Source organism: Leishmania donovani, chromosome 28 (genome assembly GCF_000227135.1).
Source record: "Leishmania donovani BPK282A1 complete genome, chromosome 28".
NCBI classification, from domain to species: Eukaryota; Euglenozoa; class Kinetoplastea; order Trypanosomatida; family Trypanosomatidae; genus Leishmania; species Leishmania donovani.
The window spans coordinates 747,395-773,384 of record NC_018255.1 but is presented as its reverse complement, the minus strand read 5'-3'; the positions used below and the strand labels follow the sequence as shown (position 1 = coordinate 773,384).

Sequence of the window (25,990 nt, the reverse complement as noted above, 5' to 3'; positions counted from 1 at the left end):
TTACCCGTCTCTCACAGCTTGAAGAGGAGGAGGGGCCGTCCTGCACGTCCTACAAGCCGTGCCCGAAACCAGCCCATGGACGCCTACCAGTGGCCAAAGAAGAGCGGAGGGAGCCCCCTTGCACGCGGCACAGAGGAAAGCGATGCACCTTGCCGATCTGTGTGGCGAGATGAGAAGCGAGAGGCAGCAACGGATGCGGTGCATGGGAAGTACCCCCGACCAGTGCCCCCGCGCGTTCCCAGGAAGCGTCACTCCTCCGCCGCCGGTGACAGACGCGGATGTCGAGGCCCCTCCCCTCACTGGCAGCAATCGTTATGGTGTGCCTAGCGCAGCGCCGACCCCTCTCCTTGAATGGGCGTTCACCGTCGTGGAAGAGAAGAAAGGACGTATCGGACGGCGGCACCCTCATTCTCTGGCCGAGACAAGTCAACAGCTGGCCAGATGAGCAGCGTTACAACGCGGAGGTGGGTCTGGATGCGCAGCCATGGGAGAACTCGTGCTCGACGACTGTGTGCGTGTGGGAGGGGGGCGGGTGACAGATCTGGAAAGGTCATCTTTTTCAAGTGCTTCTTTCCGTGCATCTGCGGCCGCTCTTGAGTCTGCGAACCAGGGACCGCTCCGTGCATCAGCGAAGAGCGCACCCGAATGAGCTTGGCCGTTGGCCCAGTGGTGATGTGGGTAGTGACAGCAACATCGGCCTGCCATCCTATGTGTGCCACGCGACCCGCCTCCGAAATTCACGTGAAGGTCTGCATCGACAGCATCCAACGGACGGGTGGTCGGCAGGCGGTGAAGACAGCTCTGCAGGCGACGCAAGCCGCAACCCCGCATTTAACACGAGACGGGTGCTGGCTAACAGCATGGCGAGGGGTGGGTGGTGATGGATAAGGAAGGGTGCACCCTGCACTGTCGTCGAAGGCGTTGAAAAGAGAAACAGTACTTATGTAAGAGCGGAATGCTCACGTCAGCTTCCCCCCCGCTTACCTGGCTGCGTCGAACAGGTTTGGTGCCATCACCCATGGAAGGCCGGAAAACAGGGATGGAAACCCTTCTACTCGATAACTTACCTTCTTCTCCCTCTCACCCCCATTCCCCTTCTCTATTTCTGTCTGTCTGTGATCTCACACCAGCAAGGGCAGGAAGTATTCGCCTATTTCTGTCACCCTCTCTTTGCCCTGCTGTTCAGTGGTCAATTTTTTTCGTGCTCCTCTTATTCGTTCAGGTAACTCTGTCTGGCTCAGCACAGTTCGTGCATGTGCGTGCTTCATTGGTTGTTTGAACTCGCATTCGACTCTCTGTCTGCTCTCCGCGTCTCTCTATTTTTATTTCCTAGCCCTCTTGCTTTTCCCACGTCAGTGTGGTCTGTGCGTCCGCGCGCGTGTGTGTGTATGAGAAGGAAAAGGAAGGAGGGAGTGCACCAGCAGGGCTTTTGCAGTGCACCGCTGTCTGTCACCTTATCTATCTTTTTTTTTCGTTGTGGGGGATTGAGTCCATAAATATCGATACATATATGCATTTATAGATATATCCATCAAAGTATATATGCATGTGCGTATACAAACACACACACACACATACATGCATATTCCCCCTTCCCCTCTTTTTCTTTCTTTTTATTTGTACAACGCTGGCGCGTTGTTTTAGCTGGCCGCCAAACATCCCTTTTCCCATCCATCCATTGATATATATATATATATATATATATATATAGCTGCTGCGTGGCCATCATAATGCGCCGCGTCTGCACGGATCTTCCGCACCCGACGCAGTTCGTGGAACACGTCTACATCACCCTCAAAGATAACATCCGCCTTGCCGCACGACTCTTTATGCCGAAAGATGCATCGTCGGAGCACCGCTATCCGGCCATTCTGGAGTACATCCCGTACCGCAAGCGCAACGGCACCCGCATCCGTGATGAGCCTATGCACGGTTTCTTTGCCGGCCACGGCTACGTCGCAGTGCGCGTTGATATGCGCGGCGCCGGTGAGTCGGATGGCCTGCTGCTCGACGAATACCTCAAGCAGGAGCAGGACGATGCACTCGAGGTGATTGATTGGATCAGCAAGCAGCCGTGGTGCACCGGTGACGTTGGCATGATGGGCAAGTCGTGGGGTGGTTTCAACTCGCTGCAGGTGGCCGCTCGCCGTCCTCCCGCGCTGCGCGCCATCATTGTTCTCGGCTTCACACACAACCGCTTCACCGACGACATCCACTGGAAGGGAGGGTGCCTGCTGAACGACAACTTCTGGTGGGGATGCGTCATGCAGGGCTTCCAGTCATGTCCGCCCGACGGCGACATTGTCGGCGATCGCTGGAAGGAGATGTGGCTGGAGCGGCTGGACAAGATGCCTCTGAACGCCGCTGACTGGGCTGAGCACCAGCGGTACGACGCTTACTGGCAGCACGGGTCGATCCAGGAGGACTACAGCTCCATCCAGGTGCCGGTGCTCCTCGTCGATGGCTGGGCGGACTCGTACACGAACGCCCTCTTTCACCTGCTGGAGGGGCTGAAGGTGCCGTGCAAAGCCATTTGTGGCCCGTGGGCACACGTGTACCCGCAGGACGGCACGCCGCTGCCTCGGATGAACTTCCTGCGCGCGGCCAAGGACTGGTGGGACTACTGGATGAAGGGCATGACGACCAACGAGGTGGCGAGCTGGCCGGTGCTCCAGGTCTACATAGAAGACTCGCTGCCGCCGTGCACAACCAAGCAGATGGCGCCTGGCAAGTGGGTGGCGATGGACAAGTGGGTGAACGCTGAGGTGCCGACCGTCGTGTATGGCCTCGGGGCGGGCCTGCTCCTGACAGAGATAGGCAAGGACGGCGCCACCACTGCCACCGGCACGGTAATGGTGCACACGCCGCTGAACCATGGGCTCATCTCAGGTGAGTGGATGGGTGTGGGTACGATAGGTGAGAATGCCGGTGACCAGCGCATCGACAACGGCTTGGCCGTCACCTATACCTCAGCCCCGCTTACAGCTGCTATGGATATCCTCGGCCAGCCAACTTTCTCTGTGACACTGACCTGCGATCGGCCGAAGGGATTCCTGTTCGCCCAGCTGTGCGACATTGCGCCAGACGGGGCGGCCACGCGCATCACGTACGGCATTAAGAACCTGGTTCACTGTGGCCCCGAGGGCGACAGGGCCATTGCCTTGGTGCAGCCCGGGCAGGCGGTGCAGGTGACGGTGACGATGGACTTCTGTGGCTACTGCATCCCGGCCGGCCACAGCGTTTCCCTTTCACTCGCGAACAACTACTGGCCCATGGTTTGGTGCTCTCCGGCGGACACGACGCTGCTGCTGGACGCCGCAACGGCTGTCTTCCGGGTCCCGGTGCTTCACCCGAGCGCCATCATTGTCCCTGGCCCGAATTCAATTCCGGAGGTGGCGCCCTCGACTCCCATGACGGTGATGGCGCCCAGCCACGTGGAGCGCTCCGTCTCATACGAGATCGTGCTGGACACCTGGACATGCGTCACGAACGTTGTTGGCGGCGTGTTTGGCGAGGGCATTCCCCGCTTAGACGACATTGACACAACGGTGGAACACAGTCTGCGCCGTGAGCTGACACTCAGCAACCGCGACCCGCTCTCGGCGCACTACACCATTAACCAGAAGTTCAAGGTCAGCCGCCCGCACTGCGTCACGGACGTAAATATTACGAGTACGCAGCACTGCGATGCTGACTATCTCTACATTCAGTCCAATATAAAGGCTGCACACAACGACGAGGGTGTCTTTGAGAAGAGCTTCTGCCGTCGCGTGCGTCGGGAGGCCATCTAAGCCATGCCCACTCCCTAGCCGAGTGCCACACACGCACAGAGAGACAGGAGGAGTGCCTCTGCCCCTGTTCACTTCTCACTATCCTCACATGCGCGGGCCGGCACACGCACGCCGATACCTTTAACAAGCATAGGGCATGCTAGAGGGCATTTTTTTTTTGCGCCACGTCGCGCGCATACGTCCCTAGCGGGCGTGGACACGCCTGCTTGTGTGCGTGCGCGCGTGTGCGTGCTTGTGTGCGTGCTCCGCACACGTTCGGCTCGTCTTTTTTTTTGTCTCTGTGACTGGGCGTCGGCGGTTTCGTTAAAGTGGGGTTTCTCTCTTCTTCCTGCACGCGCTTTTATTGCTGTTGTTGTATGTGCGTGTAGGTGAGTGTGTGGGCGCCTGCTTTCTCTGCGGGTTTGTGTGCGAGGTGCTTGCACTCGTACGTGTGTTGGGGCCCTGCTCTGTGTCTCCGTTTCTCTTCCTCTCAGTGCTCTTGTTTATTTTATTCGTCCTTTCGTTGTTTCATCATCCATTAGGGTTTCTCTTTGCTTGAGTTTTTCGGCTTTAACGGTCTTGTCCATGTGCATGTGTCGTCGTCGTCGTTGTCCTCGTCTCGCCTGTGCGCATCTGCATGCGTGTGTGTGTGTGTGTCTGTGAGGTGTCTGATGTGCCAGTCACGTATTCGCCCATGCCTCTCTCTTACGTACACCCTAACCCTCGCACTGCCCTTGGAGCTGCTCTGCCTTTCCGTGTGCCACTTGCGCAGTAAAATCAAAACGAAAAGGGCATGAGCAAGGCAGGGTGAAAAAAAGCTCGCGACACCTCCTTGCGCACCAGCGCGCATGCTCTCCTCTCCTCTCTCTTGCTGCTGCTGCTGCTTTCTGTTCAGGTGCTTCCTCGCACTCTGGCCTTCAGTGTGCGGGTAGCGTCGGGAAAGAGGGGGACTGGTGTGCGCGTCTATGTGCCGGCAGGCAAGCAAGCCCGCACCCACGTCCGCAGACGCGTAGGGATAGGCAGGCAGGCAGACAGACAGAGAGACTCGTGCGCGGCCGCATCGTGTTCACCCTCCCACGCCCTTCACCGAAATCCAGCAGGAAAGCAGGCGAAAAAAAACGAAAGAAGCGAACACGCAAAAGACCTCTGCCGCGCTGCCAGGGCGACGGCCTTGTACGATAGCGAGCCCACGTTAGGAGTCGTGGACGCAGCTAATGGCGCAGTTGCAGCTAACGCCCGTATGCGGGATTTATACCTGTGCGTGAACGGGATTAGGCAGGGCATTACACCACCACCACCACCACCACCACCTTCCACACATGTGCACGCGTGCCCGTCTAAAGCGACCCCGCTCCCCCCTTTTGTACATGTATGCACATAACGTGCTCTGAGCCGTCTCTTTCCATTCTTGGCTCTCCTTCTCTCCTGCTTGTCCACCTTTTTCGATGCTTGTGCTCACGGCAAGGCCCTCACTCACGCAAACGCATACACACTATTCCTCAGAACCCATTCTTACTCGCAGCTTGTGGACACGGAGGCGGAAGGCGGTGCTGTGCGAGCTGCTGATACTGGATAGGATCCGTCACTCTCTCCCTCTGTTCATTGTTGTTCTAAGCTTGCCTGCTGTCTTTGTCTTTCATTTGGACACCACCGGCGCTTAACTGGCTCCACTCGTTGCACATATTGCGACATGTAAGCACACACATGTATACCGCGCCGCTGGCTGGGTGACGGAGGCGCCGCACACTCGCACAGGGGCGACAGCGGGCCTCTCCAGGTGCCAGTATGACGGTCACTGCTATCGCGAAACCCTCGACACGTCCAAGAATACACCCATCCCGAATAGCACCCAACGTATCCCGCGCCTCAGTGGACGCGGTGAGATCTGGGCATTCGCGGTTGCCGGCGCCTCTGAGCATACCGCGCGACTCAGCCGCATCTTTCATGACTGTTGTCACGGTTGCGCACTCGTTGTAGCACGCGATTTCCATCTCGTCATCCTCGTCGACGCGCTGTCTGCTCTCTCTGCCCACTCTTTCGCTATGCGCATCTCTATCTCGTGCCTCGGGTACGTCATCCGCTCTCCTTGTCTCTCTCTATCTGTCCTTCCAATCCTCTGGCTCTCGCCCCACGATCCCACCCCTCGTGATGCACTGGACCACGCGGCACCACCTGCTCGCAACAACAACGGCACACGAAACACAAACACATCCACGCCGAACTTATGGGCATAAACCCCTGGCGCACACTCGTGCCACTCGCGCAGCTCTACCGTCGCCCTGCGCCCTTCGCTCTCCACTGTACTCTCTCTCCCTTCGTTTTCTCGTTTTTCCCCTTTGACGGATACTTCCTTGACGCGGCTCTTTCTGTCCTTGTGTGTGTTTGCCTGTCAGTGCATGCCCACCTCCCACGCACTCCTCGTAGCTCGCACATGCACTCCGTGTAGAAACGCTGCCCGCGCTGTCGATTCCTTTCGTTTTTAACGTATTTTTCAGTTTGTTTCGCTCGTGGGAGTGTGCGACGCAAGCGAATGATACAGCACTAAAGTGAGGACACGACAAGAGCTGCTAACTTTAGGGAAGCGACACGGTCAACGTCTTTTCTGTACCTCCGCATCTGTCTCTCAAGTCTCCCCACCTCTCCCTCTTCCTCTATAAGCATCCCCACCCCGTGTCTTTGCGTCTTTTCAGCTGCACCTCGCCACTCACGCGATCACGTCGACCAACCGGCACGGTGCCCTCCTTTCCTACCTCACCTCTCCTTCCTTAGTTGCTTCCGGTCCAAGAGCCATTGCCATGCTTTAGCAGTCTTTTCTCCACCTCCTTCTTCAGCCCTGCCTTCCGCGCTCCCTTATTCTTGCGTGTGCGCTTGTCGGCCAGTCTACCACCCACTCACTCTCTCCCGGTGCACCGACACGCCAAGAAAACACGGAGCGAGAAGGGAGAGAAAGGAAATAAAGACCGCACATACGGCACAAGCATCGACCCCAGTGTACAAACCTTCGGCGATCGTTAGGCACTATCGCGCACAGCGACGACACCGACACACAACTAAGACTAAACGCGAGAACACTCTCCTAACCCCTAACACCGCTGCGGTACGCTGTACGCTCACTCATAAAGGAACATATCCTCCGCTGCGCCACGCGAGTGAATTGTTGCACACTCGTCTCTAACCTCCCACGCCACCTCCCGCCACATCTTCCCCTTCTCCGCTCCGCCACATCTCTCAATCATCCACAACAGTCGAACGAGGTAGAAGAGAGAGAGGCCAAGCGTGGGTTGCTCTTTTTTTTTTCGCTGTTTTCTGTCCGTCTTCTTTTCAGCATTCGTGAGAGCGGCGTCGTGCCAAGCGTGCCACCCCCTCCTCCCTGCCTCCGTCCGGAGTCGCTCTTATCTTTAGTCGGTGCTTCCTTTTCCGCAAGCAGCGGTATTCCTGGGCTTCACCTTTGGCGCCGCAGTCGTCTTCGCCGATTGGGTTGTCTCAGCCACGGGCATAGGCATACACAGACATTAACACGCACTTACACGCGTGGCGCCTTCCCTGCCCCCAAAGGGACCGAGGCGGAAAGAAGGGAAACCGTCACGAGGTACAGGCGCACACACCAATACAGAAAAACACGTACGCGGCCACCACCACGTTGCCGGCTACCCTGTTTTGCAACAGCGGCCTTCGTGCACTCTCTTCTATTTTTTTTTTTACTTTGTATGACGTAAGTGTGCATCCACCCCCTAACACACAGACACAGACACATTTATTTTTCATATTGATCTCGCCACAGAAGGTGACGCATACCCCCCGCACACGCACTTTTCAACGCACTCTCCTTGTTGCTGCGCCGATCGGAGTGGACCCTTAAGCAGTCTTGCTGTATCAAAAAACGCATAGGCACTGATATAAACCCGAAATACCTTGCACGCCGGCACGTATCGGCCATGTCCGTGTCGAAGCAGCGCAACGGCGGCGCCTCGGTGATGGAGGTTGAAATGACGCAGAGGGGCGCCGCAACGCAGGCGAGCAGGTGCTCTCCGCTGCCCCGCGGTGGGAACTCGGCCACTTCAGCGGCGTTTCTGAACGTCACTTCCGCGATGCCCGCCGTGGAGAACACCGGTGAGAGTCACATCCACGTGTGCTACCTCGACGAAGACGTGACCCAAGCGGCCTGGCACCTCGTGCCGAATGCTGTGACGCTGAGGCAGATGCTACGCGAACAGGACCAGTACGCGGTCTTGTCACCCTCGTCAACGAGCGTCGCTGACCATTTGGCGAAGCTCCCATTGCTGCCCCCCGCGCGCATGCCAGCAGCTACGAGCGCCCCACACACGCTTCCCTCGGAGCCCACCGCTGAGAAGACGCACGGCGCATTCGCCCTTCCGGCGATCCGGTTGTCTCCTGCCTCTTCTATCAACGGTGACGCTCGCCCTGCGTGGGTCAGCATAAAGGCAGCCAGTGAGGAAGAGCTGGTGGAGGTTCTGGAGAGCCTGCCAGTGCATGTGCTCACACGACGCCGCATCATCTCCGCACTCTGCACCAACACGGGCGCTGGGGAGCTCAGAGAACCTGGGAGCGGCGACTCCAGCAGTGATACCGAGGATACGGAGCCCTCATCCGACAGGGGGCATGAAAAGGGTGACTCTGCCAGACGCCACAAGACGGTGCGTGACAACTTCCTCGAGTACTTCCCAGCACACGGCTACGTTGTGCTGTGCCTGCAGGCAGTGGGACTGCAGAGTAAGGAGACAACGGAGCACGGCGCCATCCAGAGTGACGGGATGAGCACACATGGCACGCAGCTGCCGTGTACACCGGTGGTGGCGTTGGCCTTCGAGTCGACGCTCTTCACCTTCAGCGCGGGTCGCTTTGGCGGCGAGGGAGACGTGCAGCTCATCATGGCCAACCACGCATGGCCTACTGGATCTTCAACAAGCACTGGTGGAGCTGGCGTGCTGGCGCTTCGCTCCGCAGCGAGCTTCGCAGCGTCGCACGCGTCATCGATCAGTACCCACAAGGGAGCAGAGTTGGTCGGCACGGCAACACACGACTCCTCTTTGGCCGTTCGGGAGCGCCAACGCGACGTGAACCTTTCCCTTGACGATGCGGGCAGCGTGGCTAAGGAGGGAGTCAACGGAGCAACGCCCAGAGCACCTCATGACACATGCACTGGCCGACGGGTGGTGCCAGAGCCACTCGCATACCCCGCCGCTGCTGCCGCAGGTGATCCGGTATCCTCGTTGTCGACGGAGCGGGCGAGAGGGGCCCAGCAACCAATGGTGCTGTTCGGCACCCCTAGCAAACCAGCATCGCCGAACTACTGCGCCGACACAGCCATTTCCGTCGTGTGCAGCTCGCTTGTGTCCGCCATTATTGCCTACTTCCAGAAGTCTACCCGTGCGCTGCTCATCGAGGCAGACCAGCTCGACGAGCTTGTGCTTCAAATTCTACCTTCGCGAGTTGACCAGGACGACATGCTGCTGCGCACCAAGAACCTGCGCCACCTCATAGCCTTCTTCCACATAGACGCGTTGCAGAAGGAGCGAGTGCTAAAGGAGCTGCTGTTGCCGGCAATGCGCCTGACACCGTTCTCGCGATCCTCACAGGGAGTGGAGAGCTACCAGCGCTCGCTTTCGTCCGTCCGAAGCACGGTCCTCAGCCTATGCAAGGGCCGCGACATCGTCAACAGGGCGAACATCACCCTCGTCAGTGGCGTGTCTGCACGCCTCCTGTCGCACTGCAACTTTATGGACTACCTGAGTCACGTGCACACGCAAATTACCGTAATGCTGATGCCGATCACCATCATACCGAATCTGTTTGCCATGAACGTACGAGTGCCCTTCACGGACGCAGAGACGACGACTCCGTTCTTCTGCATCGTGGGCTTTACGCTGGGGATCTTGGTGCTCAGCATTGCGCCCATCGTGTACAAGTTCCTCATGTACAAGGCACCTGGTGCACTGGCGACACTCGAGTAGCGAAGGAGCGACGACGAAAAAAGCAAACAAACAAGCGAACCGCAAAGTGGGGGAGGGGCGGGAGAAGCCGAAATAAAAAGAAGGAAATAAGAGGTGGGCGTGCTTGATTGTCTTGCATCGATTCTTCTTTCGACGAGCCGTGGCGAAATTTTCTTGCGCGATGCCTTTGACGTACGAGAGTTTTTGTGTGTCCGCTTCTTTCTCTGCGCGGGTGTGCTTGTGTGTGAGTGCTGGTCCGTCTCTTTATTTTTGTGTTTTGTTTTTGTTTTGGTAGCGGGTGCCCGGCTGGGGTTTGTTTTGTGTTACGCGTCCGCCTTTTCTTTGTGTAGAGGCCATTTTCGCGCCTCGAGCTGCATGTGCGGCTCTTCCCTCCTTCCCTTCTCTTCCCCCATTCTTTCCTTGAGTCGCCATGCTCTACTACCGCCCCCTCACCTTTCCACCGCGCTGTCATCCTTTACCTTTCCTTTTCTCGTTTTTGATGTTCTTGACCGTAGCGCTGGCCCTCATGATACTAACCACCTCACCGCGGAATCAGGGCGTAGTACGCACTCTCGGTGTCGGCGGACGGGTCTGGGGCGGCGCTGTGCGGAAGAGATGCGCCGTCGTGATGGTCACGCTTGGGCCGGCGCACTACGAACCCCGCGCGACGATTCGGAAAACATATGCACCCGCCTACCGCTTTTCTGCCTTTGCTGCGCTGCAGTGATGTTGAGCGTGATCCGGGACCTCGGCTGCGCTGTGAGGCAGTGACGTTGCAATGGACGGAACGACGCCACGCGGTGCTAGCGGGGCCGGATCCCTGGCATAGCTGCAGTGCCACAGAGACACGAGACCTGTGATTGTGTATGCGTGTATATCTGTTTACGTGTTCGCTCAACCATGAACACGTTCAACAAAGAAACGTGCTCGCATTGGGCGAACTTCTCTTTTCATCTGTTTTGTTCGTGTCACCGTCTCCGGCTCATGCTGAAAAGCTCTCTGCGGCGTCTCTCTCCTCCCCTTACTTGCTCCTTGTTGTCCCGCATAACTCATGGAGAGGGTCAGGCGGGCACGCACGCCGACACAGACACGCGAGATGCGTGTGCTTACGCCACTTCTGGAGACCTTTGCCGCGTCTCTGGGCCTGCGCTCTACAAGAGAGCTGACATTCTCTTCTCCCGCACAGGCACACGCATATGGAGTAACACAAGATCGACACCGGCAACAGCGTTACCGGGACGTGTCATGAGGGAAAGAGAGGATGGCACGCCAGGCAATGCGGCAGCTGCAACGAGAGCAGCGCTGCCGTCCGTAGGGCTTTTTCGAATCGTCTAAAAGCAGCAGCCGCAAAACGGCGACATGCATCTCACTCCCCCGCCTTGCGTTGCCGGCACCGCTGCATATATGTGAGACCTTTGCGGCGAACCACAAGAACAAAGTCGCACCGCATTTTGACCAGCCGCGCTTCGCTCCCCACCCTGAGACTTCTGTACGAACGGCGAGAGTCCACGCCGACGCTCGCTTGGGCACCGATTGGGTCACCCTGGTCCTTGCTCTGGAGTGCGTGCCTGGTGCCGCGTCGCGCCGCTGCCGGCGCCTCCTCTTCCACTGCCCTTCACGTGTCCCCTCTTCCACCTCGTTTCTGCCCCACTCCACCCAACTTACTCGCACCGCGTACCACGCACGCCCTCCACGTCCTCGACGCCCACGCGCACCGCCCGGCATCAAGACGCTCTCTCGATCTCTCTCGCTAAATAACGGCCTTTTCATCTTCACTCTTATCTCTCTCTTTTGTTTCTCCATAACCTACTGCGACTGTGCGACGCCGCCACCCCTCGCCGACCGCTCCGTCCCGTCCCCGCCTGCCTCCGTCTCTCGCGCGCACCCGCAGATCCTCTTCTTGCTCGGCCTAAGCACGGCTCCGATCGCCTCTTCTTACATTCCCAGGAGGCCAGCGACCATGGCGCAACCCACCCTCGCGATGCTCCGCCAGCTGGTCGGCGATCTTGTGCGCGCTGCCGTTGCGGTGAAGGCGCGCGAACCCCTCGAATTCCAGTCGGCCTTTGCTTCCGCAACGAAGACGATGGCCTACTCGCCGGGCTGTGCGGACATTCACTCCGACACGAACGGTGACGGTACGAGACACCGCCTCTCGTACGCTGAGTCTGGACATGACCACGGCCACAGCCACGGCAGCGGCTCCGACGGCGGTCACGGCCACAGCCACGGCAGCGGCTCCGACGGCGGCCACGGCCACGGCCACAGCCACGGCTGCGCCTCTGTGGAAGGCGACTACATGCTGGGATTGCACATTGCTGCGATCTTCATCATTCTCGCTGCATCGGTTGTGGGCACGCTGATCCCGATCGTGGGCAAGCGTGTGCCTGCGCTGCGTCTCCACGCGTATGTGTACGCTGTGGGCAAGGCCGCTGCGACGGGTGTGGTGCTTGCTGTTGCGATGATTCACATGATTAACCACGCTTCTGTTGTGTTTGGGGCTGACTGCGTCCCTGAGAGCTTCCGCGAGATGTACGAGGGCTGGGCGTTTCTGTTTGCGATGATTGCCGCTATCGTGATGCACGCAATTGACGGGACGGTCGGGTGGATTGCGGAGCGGTGGACCGCGCGCGCCGCTGGTAAGGTGCCGCCCACGGATCCGTGCCACGGCTTGCTGCGCAACGAGTGCTTTGCGGTGCGCAAGGACGGGCTTGCGGAGAGGCCCGACGAGGATGTGCTGAAGGACATGTACGGCGGTGCGGAGGATGGACAGGGCGGTGTCTCTGTGCCTCAGATGGACGCCGCGAAGTGTGTGGGACACCAGCACGGCGTAGCTGTGCCGGAGGACATGCCGCCGCTGCAGCGCGTCGTGGCAGCGCTGTGCATGGAGCTCGGCGTGACGCTGCACAGCGTGTTTGTGGGGCTTGCGCTTGCCGTGTCCAACGGCGCGGACCTGCGCGCGCTGATCATTGCGCTTGTGTTCCACCAGCTGTTTGAGGGCCTTGCGATGGGCGCGCGTCTTGCGGACGCGTCGTTCAAGATATCACTGGAGCTTGCGCTGATGCTTGTGTTCTCGCTCTCTGCGCCGATCGGGATTGCGGCAGGCACCGGCACTGTGATGGCGTCGCGCGACGCGCTGTCGGGGACGACTTACGCGTTGGTGAGTGCGATCCTGGACTCGATCTGCGGCGGGATCATGCTGTACATTGCCTTCAATCTGCTGTTCGTGGACTTCTCGCACGACCTGCACGTGCACTGCGGCGCGAAGAGCAAGTGCGGCGTGGCCAAGCGGATTGGGATGTACGCCGGGCTGTGGATCGGTGCGGCCGTGATGGCGATCATCGGGAAGTGGCTGTAGGTGTTGGACCGCTGCTGCTGTTCCTGCGCGAGTATGTGGCTAGGTGGCGGCTGCTGTAATGGATCGTGCTTCTGTGCCGCTGTGGGGCGTGGGCGGGGCCGGCGGTGCCTGTTTGACGCCCCCCTCAGCTGTGGGCATCATCCCAATGCTCCCTCTTCCTACGCCGTCGCAGGCACGCGCGCAGCGCAACATATAAGTATTAGATCAGACCTGTTGTAGTGCACCCTTTTCTTTCGCTACCTCCCCCGTCTTTTCTTCCACGCTGTTTCGTAAACTCTCCTCCTCCTCGTTTTAGTTTCCCTCCCCCATTCCACACGCCCCACCCCCCTTAGCATCGGCGTAATGCACACCCATTCACACGTACACCATCCACCGTACGCCGTCCCGCAGTGGGGCCCGCGGCTCTCTTACGGCCTTCGTGCACTTCTCTCACCTTCTTCACTAATCACGCAGCGCTCTCTTCGCGTTTTGCAACGGCGGAGGAGTTGCTCTCCTCTCTTCCCTCCCTGTCGACTTGTGAAAGTGTGTTTGCTGGGGCACCGTCCACGCTGTGCACTCCCCTCCCCCAGAGGAGCGGTGTGTGTTACCCGGGAGCACGATAAGTGGGCCCTCTGCCCCCTCTGCCCCCTCTGCCCCCCTCCCCCGCCGCTGTGCGCGTGCGTGCTTCCCAGTAGCGTGTGGTCTCTCTTGTGTCTTTACCGCCTTTTGCTTTGCTTCCATACCAGTGGTGTGTGTGCGTGTGCTTTTCGTTCCTTCCCTGCGCGTGCCGTTCTCACTTCCACTCTTGCCCCGCACTGTCCCCCCAGGGACGACGATAGGGTGCGGCTTTGGTTCTTCTTGACGCTCTTTCGAGAGCGTGTACGCGCGTGTGTGTTTGTGTGTGCATTCCCATGAGTTGAGGAAGGGATGGTGGGTGTCTTGCGGTGGCGGAGCTGTGTGAGTCAGTGCGGTTGACTGTGCTGCTTTGACGGCTGCACGGCTGCTGCTGCCGCGCGTCGCCCGCGTGTCCCTTCCTGTGCGCGCGTTGATTTTCCCTTGTGTGTGTGTTTCTGTGTGCGTGTGCGTGTGTGTGTCGGCGCGTATTCGGCCCCAACTGCTTCCCCCCTCGACCCCGGAGGGTTGCAGCGACTGTGACGGCGCGTGCTGCACGGCGCTTCCGCCTCGTGCGCATCTGCTGCGTCTCTGCGTTTTCCGTGCGCTCGCACCCCCTCCCCTTGTGCTCTTTCTGGGGAGTCCCTGTGTGTGCGTGCATCCTCACCCCCTCTACGAGCTATGCGTGCGTGAGTGATCATGTGCTGCTTGTTCTCTTGGCTAGCGCTGCGGGGCTCCCCCTCGTGTGCTGCGGTGAGTGCGGTGGCGCGCTGCAGGCGGGGCGGCGGAGGCAACGTGCCGTGCTCTGTACCGTCTCTTCCTCTCGTTGCTGTTGCCGACGTGCGCGCGCGACTGTGTGTGTGTCGCCCCCCCTTTTCCACTCTTTCCATGCGCCCGCCGCAATAGCATTTTCATCTAAGAGCTGTACCGTACTTTATGTCTGTGAGTAAGCGGCGGCATGCCGCGGATCGCCTATAACCTGCGTCTGTGTATAAGTAAGTAAGCGTCTGTGTGTGTGTGTGTGTGTGTGCGGTGCGTGATGTGCGTCGCTCTGCCTTGTGTCTGCGTGCGGAGGTGTGCGCGCGCGTGAAGGCCCCTGAGAGTCCTCGCGTGGTGGGAGACCGCGCCGCTGCGCGCACGGTCCGATGGCCCCCCTCGCCCTCCCCCGTGGTAAAGACTTGTATGCTTCGCCTGTTCCTCTCTCTTCTTAGTCCGCTTTGTGCCTGTGCTTTGGTCTCCTCCTGTGGCGCGCCGGCGAGCGGTGTGGTGGGAAGGGCCTTCGCGCGTGGCGGCGGTGGATGCGCCCCCGTTGCACGTTGCGCGTGCGCCTGCCTCGCTGCCTGCCGTCTGACATGTTCCTCTGCGCGATGCGCTTCCCCCCGCTGTGTCTCTGCGGGTGCCGCTGTCTCTGTGGATGTGTGTGCACCACGCCTCCGCGCTTGGGGGCGTGGATGCCGAGCGCTGCGTCGAGGACGGGGTGGGAGGGATTCTCCGTGATGTGAGGCCGTCGCCGCCCCGGCAAGCACTGTGACCACGCCGTTGACGGGCGTGCGCGTGCGCGGGTGCGGGCGGCGCTGTCGCCGACTTGTGTTTTGTGCCTTTTCTTTTTTTTTGTTTCGGTTTTACGTTGTTCTTTTGGCTCCTGTGGCAATACCCCACGCTTCTGGGTTTCTGTTCCGGCCGCGCGGCCCGTGCGCTGACATCTCTGGTGCATTGCACGGCCTGTGCCTAACCGGGGTGTGCGCAGTGACAAGTAATGCTTGGTGTCTGTGTGTGTCTGCGTGGTGCCCGCGCCTGTGCTCGCCCTCCGGCGTTGCGCGACTGTGCGGGGATGGGCGTTGTGGTGCTTCCCCTGCATGCGATAGCCTGGGTCGCCCGGCTCTGCCGTGCCGCCGCTGAGCGCTGACGGCGTCGTCACGGCGGCGTGCATCTCGGCGTTGCTCTGGAGTGCGTGCCTGGTGCCGCGTCGCGCCGCTGCCGGCGCCTCCTCTTCCACTGCCCTTCACGTGTCCCCTCTTCCACCTCGTCTCTGCCGGTTGCATTTGCTTTCCTCTTTTGGTTCCTCGACACGCGGTGCATTTTGCTTTTCATTTGGTATGGCTTGACCAATCTTTTCTTCTGATGTGCCACCGCTCTGTTTGGTTAATCACCATTTTTTCCCTCGCCTGATACACTCATAGTTCACCCCCTTTTTGGTATTTGAGGACAATTTCCTGCTCGCTGTTGCATCGCGCGTTCTTGGGGTCTTGAGGGATTGGGTGTTACCAGCTTAACCTAAAAGATCAGCGCATTATTCACACACGAGGAGTGCTTCGGACGGGCGAATCTGTGGCACGTAGCGGACACCGGATCGCTACCTCTGCCTCTACTTTCCTCGATTTAGGTGCTTTCTCTCCTTGCCGTGCCCTCTCTGCCGTACACGCACGCTCTCGCTCTCTCGCGTCGTGTGCACCTTCGTTTCCTTTTCCGCCTTGCCACGTACTTGCGTCTCTCGAGTGCCACTCTACTAATCTTTTCGCTACTGAACGTCAGCCCAGTGAAGAGGTGAGCTAGGGCCGCACTTTTGCGGGCACAGGATACGGAGAGAAGAGGTAGATACATTCAAAGTCGAGCTACTTGCAAGCTTGGCAAGGGACGCCTTCCCTTCCTCTGCCCCTCTTCCCACAAAACGCACGCACACAAACCGAGCCACGTACACAGGCAAGCTTGTGTACCTGCCATAATGTCGCGCGTGCCCATCTCGGAGGAGCAGGCTCAGCAGATGGTGGCGAAGCAGCAGGCGCAGCAGGAGCGGATGGAGGCTTTTGAGGAGCAGAAGGAGAATATGCTGCGCGCGTTCGTAAGTGCGGAGGGCCGCGAGCGCCTGAAGCGCATCGCGCAGGTGAAGGCGGGCCGCGCCCAGGCTGTAGAGATGCACATCATCCAAGCCGTGCAGAGAGGCAAGATGCAGCCGCCCGTGTCGGATGACACGGTGCGGGAGCTGTTGGGCCAGATGGCGAACCAGGAAGCGGAGAGCAGGTCTCAGATCACCATTGCTCGCAAGCGCACGGATGATGATTGGTGAGCCGCCGGTGAAGCGAAAAGATCGGGGCAGGGCGGCGGTGTGCCGCTAAGTTGGCGAGTGGGAAGGTGGGACGCAGGGAGAGCACGGGGGGGGGGGCACGGAAGAGACCCCATCACTGCAGCCTATGAAAATCGAGGGTAAAGAAATAGGAGAGAGAGAGGCAGTGTGGAAAGGGTGGGGGTGGGGGGGCAGTGAAGCCTGTTGGGGCGTAGGGTGCATCCCCCCTCCCCCTCTTTTCTCTAGTCCGCTGTTGCTCATTTCTCGTTCTTGCCGTCTTGCGCTTTCTCGGCTTTCGCCCTTCCTTCATCTCTCTGTAGTCCAACGTGAACCGCTCCTCTTTTCCTTTGTCCCCTCCTACCACTACTAATACTCCCGCTGATACCTGCGCACTGAGACCCTCCAACTCCTCTACGGCTCAGACGTCCATCGTGGCAGATGCCGTCTCTCTCTATCCCGGTATCACCCCGCTTCTTTTGTGCTCGGCAGCGGAGTTTTTACCGTGGCACTGCAGCGCCCTGTTCGACGGGTCGAAGACACCTACGTAAGCACACGCACACACACATATAGGCCCATGGGTATAGAGTGTGTGCATGCCGTGGCAAGACGGTGGGCTCAATACACGTTGTGTGGTCTTCATTGCGGGCGACTGAGTTGACGATGCTCTCTCTGTGGAGGGCGGAGGAGCGAACGAGGCGCTGCGTGTGCGTGTGTGGGAAGTTTTTGGCGCGGAATATGGGATGAGAGGGTGGAGGACAGCCAGACGATGGTGCTCAAGCGTGTGGACACATTGCTGCCGGCTGAGGAAGGTCATCTGCGTTGCTGTTGAATATTTATCCGTCGCATTACTCGCCGTAATGGGGTGCACCTTTTTTCCATATCTGTAAATGTGTGCGTCTGTTCCTTGACTAGGATCGACTCACTCGTTGCCTTTCTTTTCAAGCGTTGGCGCGTGTTTGTTTATCTCCCCTCCCGCGCCTCCATCTGTATGCGTATATGCGTACGTCTGTGTGTGTGGAGGTGTGTGTGTGTGTGTGTATGTGCCACAAGTGAGGTTCGTGACAACACGAAAAAAAAACTTTCCAAAAAGAAACGAGTAACAGGCGCGCCGGAGGATGGGGCACTGCTGTGCGCATGGATGCCTCTCGTGCACGTGTGCCACTCCTCGGACGCTTCCATGCATGGTGAACACAGACGAGAAGCATCGATCATATGATTGCTCGGCGCTCTTTGCTGTTTTTTTTTTCTGCTCCTCTTCGCGGACGGATCGCATTGCTGAGTTTCTCGTCGCCTCTGGGTGCAAGTAGCGGTGGCTGATGCGGAAAGGGGTCAGGGGTGGGGTGGAGGTGCCTGCCTGCCTGCCTGCGTGTGTGTGTGTGCGTGTGGGTGAGCATGCGACCGCTCGTACATGTCCCTCCCGGGTGGTGGACGCCGGCGCCGGTCCACGTCACTTTCTCTTCCTGCATTTTCTCCTTGCCCATTGGCGCGCTTCTTCTCTGCCGCACCCCCTTTTTTTGTGGCTGGCAACACCTTAGCGTAGCGAAGCGCATTGGCTTCCACAGCGCCTTGCCATCTCCTCCCTCCTTGTAGGTGCCCTCATTGTGACGGCTGCTTATATACACCCTTCCGCACAGGCCCGCCTGCCCCGCATTCCATCAAACACGCAGCTACGCGCATCCGCACGTGTGCGAGAGGGAGAGAAAAACGAGCACGCGTCTTTCATCATGCCGAAGCGTCACCGCCAGCCGGAGCCGATTGACATCGAAAGCACGTTCCGTCACCGGAGCAACCACGAGTGCTACGACAAGAGGCTGCTTAGCAGTGATGCGAGCTTGAAGAACCCGACGGCACTTCGAGCTTCCTCGGCTGCCGCCACCTGCGCTGCCGCTGGGACTGAGCGCGCCGATTCCGTTTACTCCCCAGGTGAGATAGAGCTGGCCGAGAAGACCCGCAAGAGAGCCAAGGACCTCCCTGCAACTCCCGAGTCACTGGTGCGACACCGCCGGCAACTGAAGGCGCACGCCAAGCGACGCCGCATCTCGTTCGACAAGGACGGCCAACCTGTCGACGATGACAACGTCTCGGGAGAGGCGGCACTGAGAGCGCAGCAGAGGCGCCCTGTGCTGCTGCCGGTTAAAGTCTCTTTTCCATCTCTTCCAGGCCGAGCTTCTTCGGCTGCATCGAACGGCCTCGATCTCGCCAGTCACGACGAAGGGAAAGACGATGATGACGACATCGACTTCAGCTCCAACGACTACGTTGGAGATGACGGTAACCAACCTAGCAGCGATGACTCTGCGCTCGGCGGCGAAAGCGATGGCGACAGCGCTGCAGAGGAAGAAGAGGAGCTGCGCCAGCTACGGAAGTCGGTGGCTGCAGCTGCTGCTGCTGCCCAGCGACGCCAGAAGATAGGCAAAGGCGATGAGGACAGCAGCGATGAAAGTGATGGCGGCAACAACAGTAACGAGGAGGATAAAGTCCCCGATGATAGCAGCCCGCTGGGCAGCAGCGACGATGGCTTGGGGGACTCCTCCGGTATGGATGAGGAGGGCGAGTTGAGCCATGACTTGTCGGACTTTGGCAGGGAGCAGGATAACGACGAAGAGAGCGAGGAGGAAGAGGAGAACAGCGCTGGTGGTGTTTGGGGCACGCGCCGTCGCGGCGGCGGCGCTGCTGGGCAGAGCAGCGACGAATACGACGATGACGACGACGGCGGCGATGGTCTTGTGACTGTCGACTTTGGCGTGTTTGACATGGATGCATCTAACGTCGATGGGCTTCTCCACCTGATGGATCAGTTCTGCCCTGACCGAATGAACGAGGTGGACCGTGATGAACTGGGGCTGGCACTGTACGAGAGCCCCTTCACCAGCGTCGTGCGCCTGCAGAACAACGGCGAGGACACCACAGGGGAGGAGGAGCAAGAATTCTATGGCCTTTCCTCTGTGCTAGACGTCGCACACGGGCAGTCGCTCTACCCCGCGGCACTGCGTCCGCTCTGTGGGCTATTGCAACAGCGCGTGTGGCGGCAGGCGGCACCAGGCATTCCACCGACAGATATCTTGACGAGCGTTGTGGACGGCGGCCCCGCCGTGTCGTCGCGCGCCAAGTGCCTTCTGCTCATCTCCGAGTACATCCGGAACATCCCGCTGGAGCTGACGGTGCAGATTCTGGAGGATGTGCTTGATCGCCTAGATGCCGCCGGCCAGCAGGAGAAAAAAAAGATACAGGTGCAGACGGCGGGAGAGGCCATGGCGACGCACGAGCATCCCATCTTTGCAACTCACCCCAGCATGCTTGCCGTGCTGGCGAAGGTCCAGCGTGCCACTGATGCGCCGGTGACACTGCCGAAGCATGCTGTGCCATTCTCATCTGGCGGCGGCTCTGAAGGGGCTGGGAGTGGTGGCGACGCAGCCGCTGCAGCGCATCGGAAGCATCACAATGGTGGAAGCCGTAACACTAAGAAAGGGAGCGATGGGGCTAGTGGAAGTGTCAGCGGCGGCGCGATGGGTGCCCCCAACTCCCCGCTCGACCTTACACACTATATCTTCTGGCGCGAAGAGGACAACATTCTCTACGAGTTCCGCGACAAGCGGGTTGCCACCCTCGTCTACCGCTGCCGCCCGCAGTACGACGGCCAGCCGGCGCACGAAATACCGCTTTCAATCCTCTTTGTGCTGCAGTACGGCGCTGCGCGGCAGGCAGTGGACGAGATGCGGCGGCGGCAAACGGTCAACGCAGCCGTGGAGCGATACTGAGGAGAGGGAGTGGAGGAGTGAGACGGGGGAGGGTGGCGCACAGTGATGCGGCGCGAGACGGGGAGGGAGACTGTGCTAGACCTTGTTCAGGGGACCGCCTGCCTACCTGCCTGCGCGTGTCTGCGCGCATGTGGTGGTGTACGTGGGCGCACTCCACATGTGCGAGTCACGCACAGGCATCCCACAAAGACGCACATCTACGCAGACAATCCTGCACTTCCCGCAGCACGCCGTTCACCCCCCCCCCCCCATATCTCGCTGTATTGCTTCACCTTTACCTAATCACATTCCTTCTGCATAGTTTAACGAAAGGCACGTATGCGTCTCTCTCTGCGTCCCCTCTGACCCCTCGCCCCTCCAAAACGCATCCATATCAACACAAACGCCCCCAGAAAAAAAAAAAACGATAACAGGACACGGTCTTTGCACGAGGCTCTCCCGCTGGTGGTGGCGGTCGTCGTCGGACAGTTGCACTGCAAGCCTCTGCACGTTCCCCTTGACAACCCCAACCTTTTGGTGGTGTGCAGCTCCGCTCTTCACTCGCCTTTCACGACTTCTCTGCAAAAAATGAGCGGAAAAAGAAAAGAGTGCACGAACGCCGCGAAGCGGAGCGAGGAGCGAAGGTGCTGCAACCGGCGCGTTCTTCGCGCCGCACAAAGCCACGCGCGCGTGTCCATGCTGGACATTTCGAGGCTTCTTTAGCTTCTCGGCTTGAGTGTTCTCGTGATGCGTCCTGTCGGGCAACAGCGAGGTGGAGCACGAGGCTGTTTTCCGTTTCTGCGCCGTCTTCGACGCCCTCCCCTTCCCCTTGCTCGCATCTCCCATTTTCGTTGTGCGCTCATTGCCCACCTCTCTCTCGATCTATGCATGCCCGCATTGTGGGCTTGTGCTGCGTGCCGGAGAGTCTTTGCACCCCTTCTCTGCAGGCCAGCGGACGGGGAGGACACGTAGTCAAGGCGGCATGCAGCCGTCTACCTTGAGCTCCTTGCATGGAGTCTCTTCTTCAGCGCTCATAAGCACATCAGCAGCTCTGCATGACCCGACGGGTGCCACTGACGAGGAGATAGTAGAGTGCGTGCTGCTGATATGGCGCGATGTGTCAGCAGCGGCTGCACGCCGTCACGCTCCTTCTCACCCTGCCGTGATGCATCCAGCTGCCTTGCGCATCTTTGGCCATGATTCCCTGCAGAGTGCAGCGATGTTGAGGCGTCGCTATCGGCAGCTTGCTATTCGCGTGCACCCGGACAAGAACACGAGCTCGCGGGCGTCCGAGGCGTTTCAACTACTGCAGAGCTGCTTCGAGTACCTCGTCAGCAGCCGCGAAGCCAGGGGGATCGGTGGCGTTGACGTTGGAGGGCAGACGGCGTTCCAGCGCACAGCGGATCCGTCAAGGCCGGAGAAGGGGGATGCGTTCAGGAGAGGTGACACAGCCAACGGCGAAGATGCCAAGTCGTATGTTTCCTCCTCGTCATCGTCCTCCTCCACGTCTTCCGCTTCGCCATCCCCGCTATCACCGCCCTTGTCGCCTGTCTTCAGCACGGGCAGCAGCAGCAGCTCAGGGCGGTCTTTGCGGACTCACCCACGCACCGCCGCCGCTGCCACAGCTGGGAAGGCGTCACCACCACGGCCGCCACCCCCCTCACGTCGTCCAGCACCGGCTGAAACGCCGACGAGTAGAGGCGTGTTTTCCTCCGCCCCCGTGCCCGAGCCACCCGACGTATTTGCCACCAGCGCAGGCACAACGGCGGCCGCGGCGGTTCCAGCGCCGAATGTCTTTGATCATAGCAGCAGCGACCCTGCCGTGCCCCCTCCCCCCGTCTTTGACGCGCACCCGGCCTTCAAAGCCGGCTCGACGGGTGCTGCGCAGCCCCGCATTAGACGCCGTGCATCGACCGGCGTTTGCACCTCGTTCGCCGGCACGGCAAGCGATTTTGGCCCAGCACCACCGCTCGTGTTTGAGCCAGCATCATCTACACCAACAGACACTAGTGCGCGCGCCGTGATAGCCAGGCAAGCAGGGGTGGCAAAGCAGCACTCCTCGAAACAGCAGCGGAGTGCGCGACAGCCCGAACTGCCGACCCTGGCTGAGCTGTTGGCTCGTTTGGACGCCGATGACGATGAGGACGAGGGCGGCTCAGAGAACACTGTGGAATGGACCCGAGGCCTCTCCTCTCGAGACGGCTCGAATGGCTCTGCAGCGCGGGGGTGTCGCACCTATGAGACCGCCGCGGTAAACTTTTCGGCTCCACCAGCAAGGCTGTGGTTGTCCACGGCGCATCCAGCTGCTTCTCACTCTCGAAGCAACACAAGCGACAGCGCTGACTTGGAAAGCAGCGGCGCCCCTGTGAATCACCGCACATCGATGACGGCGGACCCTGTCCACCTGGACATGTCGTGTGCAACGTCGGTGTCTAGTGCACCATCATCGACTCCATCCACACTCGAAGCCTTTTACAGTGCGCTGCAGGAAGAGGTGAAAGATACGAAATACTATCACACCTCTTCTGCCTCTCCTCTTTCTCACATATCCTCTCGCCTGTTCGCTGGATCATCTGTGCGCAGCCGACGCGCCGGCGGCGGCGGGGTGGGAGGGAGCAGCGGGCGCACGACTCGAGGCCGGGGCAGCGGCGGCCCCACAGGAGAGCGTTGCGCGTGCGGCAAGGCCCCTCGTGGTCGCTGCTTTCTCTGTGAAGAGTAAAGATGTGACTGGTGACGTGGTAGCGGTGCGAAAGGCTTTTCTCTATCTTCCTCTCCCGCTGGCCTTCCACCCGCGTCGCTTAGGCTTCTTCCGTGGTGCGTGAAGCCCTCTCGGCACGTAGTGGAGGGACGTATTCTTCTTGCTCGTCGCTGCGCTGTGGTGGCTGTGGTATCGCCCCCGCCCTCTCTCCTCGGCTCTCTCCCAGGCTGCTCTCTTGTGTTCTTGTTTTTCAGGCACCCCTCACCACTTCATCCTTCCGCCAATGCAGTAGTGCAAGGGCGCAAGAAGCGAGCCCCAGCAAGGCTCTTCTCATATCCCACATGGGCGTCGTCTCTGCTATAGTTTTGCACGGACAAGAAATGCGCCAAGCAGTGTGGCGTGGTACATGCCATGTAGGCAGTGAACGCCACCACCGCCGGCGTCATCTAGCCGAGAAGAATGCGCTTCGAATGCCGCGTCTCACCAGTGACACCCCATCTGCGGAGTAGGTCTGTGCTGGTCTCCCTCCCCCTTTTCCCGGCGCTCCTCTCACCTCAACCTTTTTCTGTTCTGTCTTCTGATCGGCACTAGCGAAGCCTCTCTCCGCTCCTGATGCCGCTCTTGCTTTCCTTTTCACCACCCTTCCCGCCTACAGCCCACTAAGCACTCAAGCCGAAAACCCCCTCTGCCCTTGACTTCGCGGTGACAGGGGCACAGGGAGAGATGTACGCGCTCGCATGCATGCTTCCTTCTCACGAGTAGCATGGGCGGCTCCATTGGCAAGGCGCGCTTCTCACTCTCCGCTTCACCACAGGGGATGAGATGGAGGGGCAGGGGTGGCGGAGACGCACCTTGTGCGGCGCCACAAATCTACCGCGAGTGAACAAGAGCAAGGCAGCGATGGGGTCTGGTATCACCCCCGCCGCTACCCGAGCTTCCCAGAGGCGTGACAGTGGCAGCTCCGACACCTGAAGCGGCACATTGCGCCGCCGTACGGCAGGAACCTGCGCTTCCCGTGGCGCCCCACCGCACTGCACTACCTCGGCGCGCTCCGACCGAGAGGGTGGCGTTGTAGGAGAGCCACATCAAGGCTCGCCTCGACACACTGAAAGGGAGGAGAAGGGGGGAAGGCACTGGAGGCGGGTTTTGTGGTTTTCTCCACCGTCTACACGTCGGAATGTGGTGGTGGTGGTGGGGTGGGGGGCGGAGAGGCAACGGCCCGAGCTCGCGCCGTTTGCTGCCTTCGCGCGGCAGTTTCAGGACGCCAACGTGACTCCATCGTTCCAGCAGATCGTGGACATGAACTGGGCCTCCTGGACCCAGCAGCTCTTTGAATTCCTCGAGGCGAAGACCGGCGCCTGCGGTGGGCTGCTTCACATGTGCTTCTTCTGCTATCCCGCTACCGTTTCGTACGGGATGGTATCTGACAGCACCTCGAAGATCAGCGGCGGGTCTCGTATGACTGCTCAAGGGCTGGCTGGCAACCTGCACAAGGAGGATGTGGCCGTGCACTTTAATGAGATGCATAGGCTCAATGCCCCGGAGCCGGACGTACGGAAGTGTACGCCGGCGGCGTGGCCCGCCTACGAAGAGTAGCCGCTTGCGGGGTAGCGGGGCGGCGGCCGGAGCTGCCCTCTCTCATGGCGGATGGACCTCTGCAGAATGCACGTATGCGCGCAGAGGAGAAAGCACCACAAGCCTTGCTCTTTCTCTATTCCTTTTCTCGGTAACGGCCGGCCCCCTCTGCGGAGTTCGCTCTGACATGAACATCATTGCAATGTGCAGCGTCGCCGGTGCGCGTCGGTGTGCTGTGCTGCCGTCACCGAGGCGTGCATTTACGTCTCCTTGTGCGTGTGGTGGTGGGGGCGGCGGTGGTGTGCAGAGCTTCGCGGCTCCCGTTTTTCCGCCTGCTTGCGAGATGTTTCTCTCTCCCGTATATGTTGTCTTGGCTTTGCCTGCTTACTTGTCATGCGGCTTCATTTGTCTGCTACTCGAACCGTTCGTCATCGCCGAGTCTTTCGCCGTGCTTCGATGTTTTGTGGGCACGGAGGCCCTGACTCTGTCGTGGGTTTCACTGCGTCTTTTCGGTTTTCCGTTGGTATGATGTGGCGCTCTGAGCTTCTCCGTCTCCGGTGGTGGGGTGAGGGAGGAACAGGCGAAAGAAAGAGAGAGGCACAGACTGTGCATCTGAGCGTGCGTGTCTGTGTGGCTGTCTGTCTGTCCCCCACCTCTCCCCCTGCGCATGTCGTTCTATCAAGGGAGAGAGGGTGGGGTGGGTGGGGCTTCGCGCTGTCTGCAGCGTCTTCTTCTTGTTTGTGTGTTTCGTGTTTTTGTGCTTGCCCCTCCCTCCTTGTCTTTTCCCCTGCTACCCGTTCATGATGGGAGCGCAGGAGGAGGATCAGGAACGCCAGCGTACCCCCGAACAATCGATGTGCACGCGCGTGCGTACGTGTGCACGAGCTGCTTCGCGCGACTGCGTGGTGGTGTGCTCTGTACCCTCTGGACACCCTTCCCACCAAGAAGAAAAAAAGGACAAGACATTCATGATTCTCTCACGATGTGCATGCGTGCCCCCCAGATGCTTTCCAAACCTGCGTCTGCCTGCATCTCTCTCCCGCTCCATCATGTCGCCACGCGCGTTGGGATACACCCAACAAACCGCGGCAGACTAAAAAAGAAAAGGCAACGACAAACCTTCGAAGCGAAAGCAATACGCCGCCGTGAACTGTCATGAGTGCCTCTGCATGTGTGCGGGTGAACGTGTGCTTACACGCTTAGATACGAGCCCCTCATGGACGTCTCTCTCACCCTCATCCACACAGCACGC

The 25,990-nt window shown here is 59.6% G+C and overlaps 6 protein-coding genes across 7 annotated transcripts; all 6 read left to right on the top strand.

Annotated features, from left to right (window-relative positions):
• Positions 1 to 1,730: 1,730 nt before the first annotated feature.
• Positions 1,731 to 3,791, top strand: LDBPK_282080 (X-pro, dipeptidyl-peptidase,serine peptidase, Clan SC, family S15, putative; the record flags this gene model as incomplete). Its single annotated transcript, XM_003862259.1, has 1 exon — positions 1,731 to 3,791. The coding sequence occupies one exon, from the start codon at positions 1,731 to 1,733 to the stop codon at positions 3,789 to 3,791; it is 2,061 nt and encodes a 686-aa protein (XP_003862307.1).
• A 3,914-nt stretch (positions 3,792 to 7,705) lies between these two features.
• On the top strand, positions 7,706 to 9,742 carry LDBPK_282060 (the record flags this gene model as incomplete). 2 transcript variants are annotated; one of them, XM_024473476.1, is made up of 1 exon in its annotated part: positions 7,706 to 9,742. In XM_024473476.1, one exon carries the CDS (start codon positions 7,706 to 7,708, stop codon positions 9,740 to 9,742), a length of 2,037 nt encoding a protein of 678 aa, XP_024329247.1. Both variants share the same exon structure in this region, with proteins under 2 accessions (XP_024329247.1, XP_003862305.1).
• A 1,939-nt stretch (positions 9,743 to 11,681) lies between these two features.
• LDBPK_282050 (zinc transporter, putative) lies at positions 11,682 to 13,076 on the top strand (the record flags this gene model as incomplete). The annotated part of the gene is made up of 1 exon (XM_003862256.1): positions 11,682 to 13,076. One exon carries the CDS (start codon positions 11,682 to 11,684, stop codon positions 13,074 to 13,076), a length of 1,395 nt encoding a protein of 464 aa, XP_003862304.1.
• Positions 13,077 to 16,389: 3,313 nt separating this feature from the next.
• On the top strand, positions 16,390 to 16,731 carry LDBPK_282040 (hypothetical protein, conserved; the record flags this gene model as incomplete). Its single annotated transcript, XM_003862255.1, has 1 exon — positions 16,390 to 16,731. The coding sequence occupies one exon, from the start codon at positions 16,390 to 16,392 to the stop codon at positions 16,729 to 16,731; it is 342 nt and encodes a 113-aa protein (XP_003862303.1).
• Positions 16,732 to 18,452: 1,721 nt separating this feature from the next.
• Positions 18,453 to 20,486, top strand: LDBPK_282030 (hypothetical protein, conserved; the record flags this gene model as incomplete). The annotated part of the gene is made up of 1 exon (XM_003862254.1): positions 18,453 to 20,486. The coding sequence occupies one exon, from the start codon at positions 18,453 to 18,455 to the stop codon at positions 20,484 to 20,486; it is 2,034 nt and encodes a 677-aa protein (XP_003862302.1).
• A 961-nt stretch (positions 20,487 to 21,447) lies between these two features.
• LDBPK_282020 (hypothetical protein, conserved) lies at positions 21,448 to 23,184 on the top strand (the record flags this gene model as incomplete). Its single annotated transcript, XM_003862253.1, has 1 exon — positions 21,448 to 23,184. One exon carries the CDS (start codon positions 21,448 to 21,450, stop codon positions 23,182 to 23,184), a length of 1,737 nt encoding a protein of 578 aa, XP_003862301.1.
• Between the last annotated feature and the right edge of the window lie 2,806 nt (positions 23,185 to 25,990).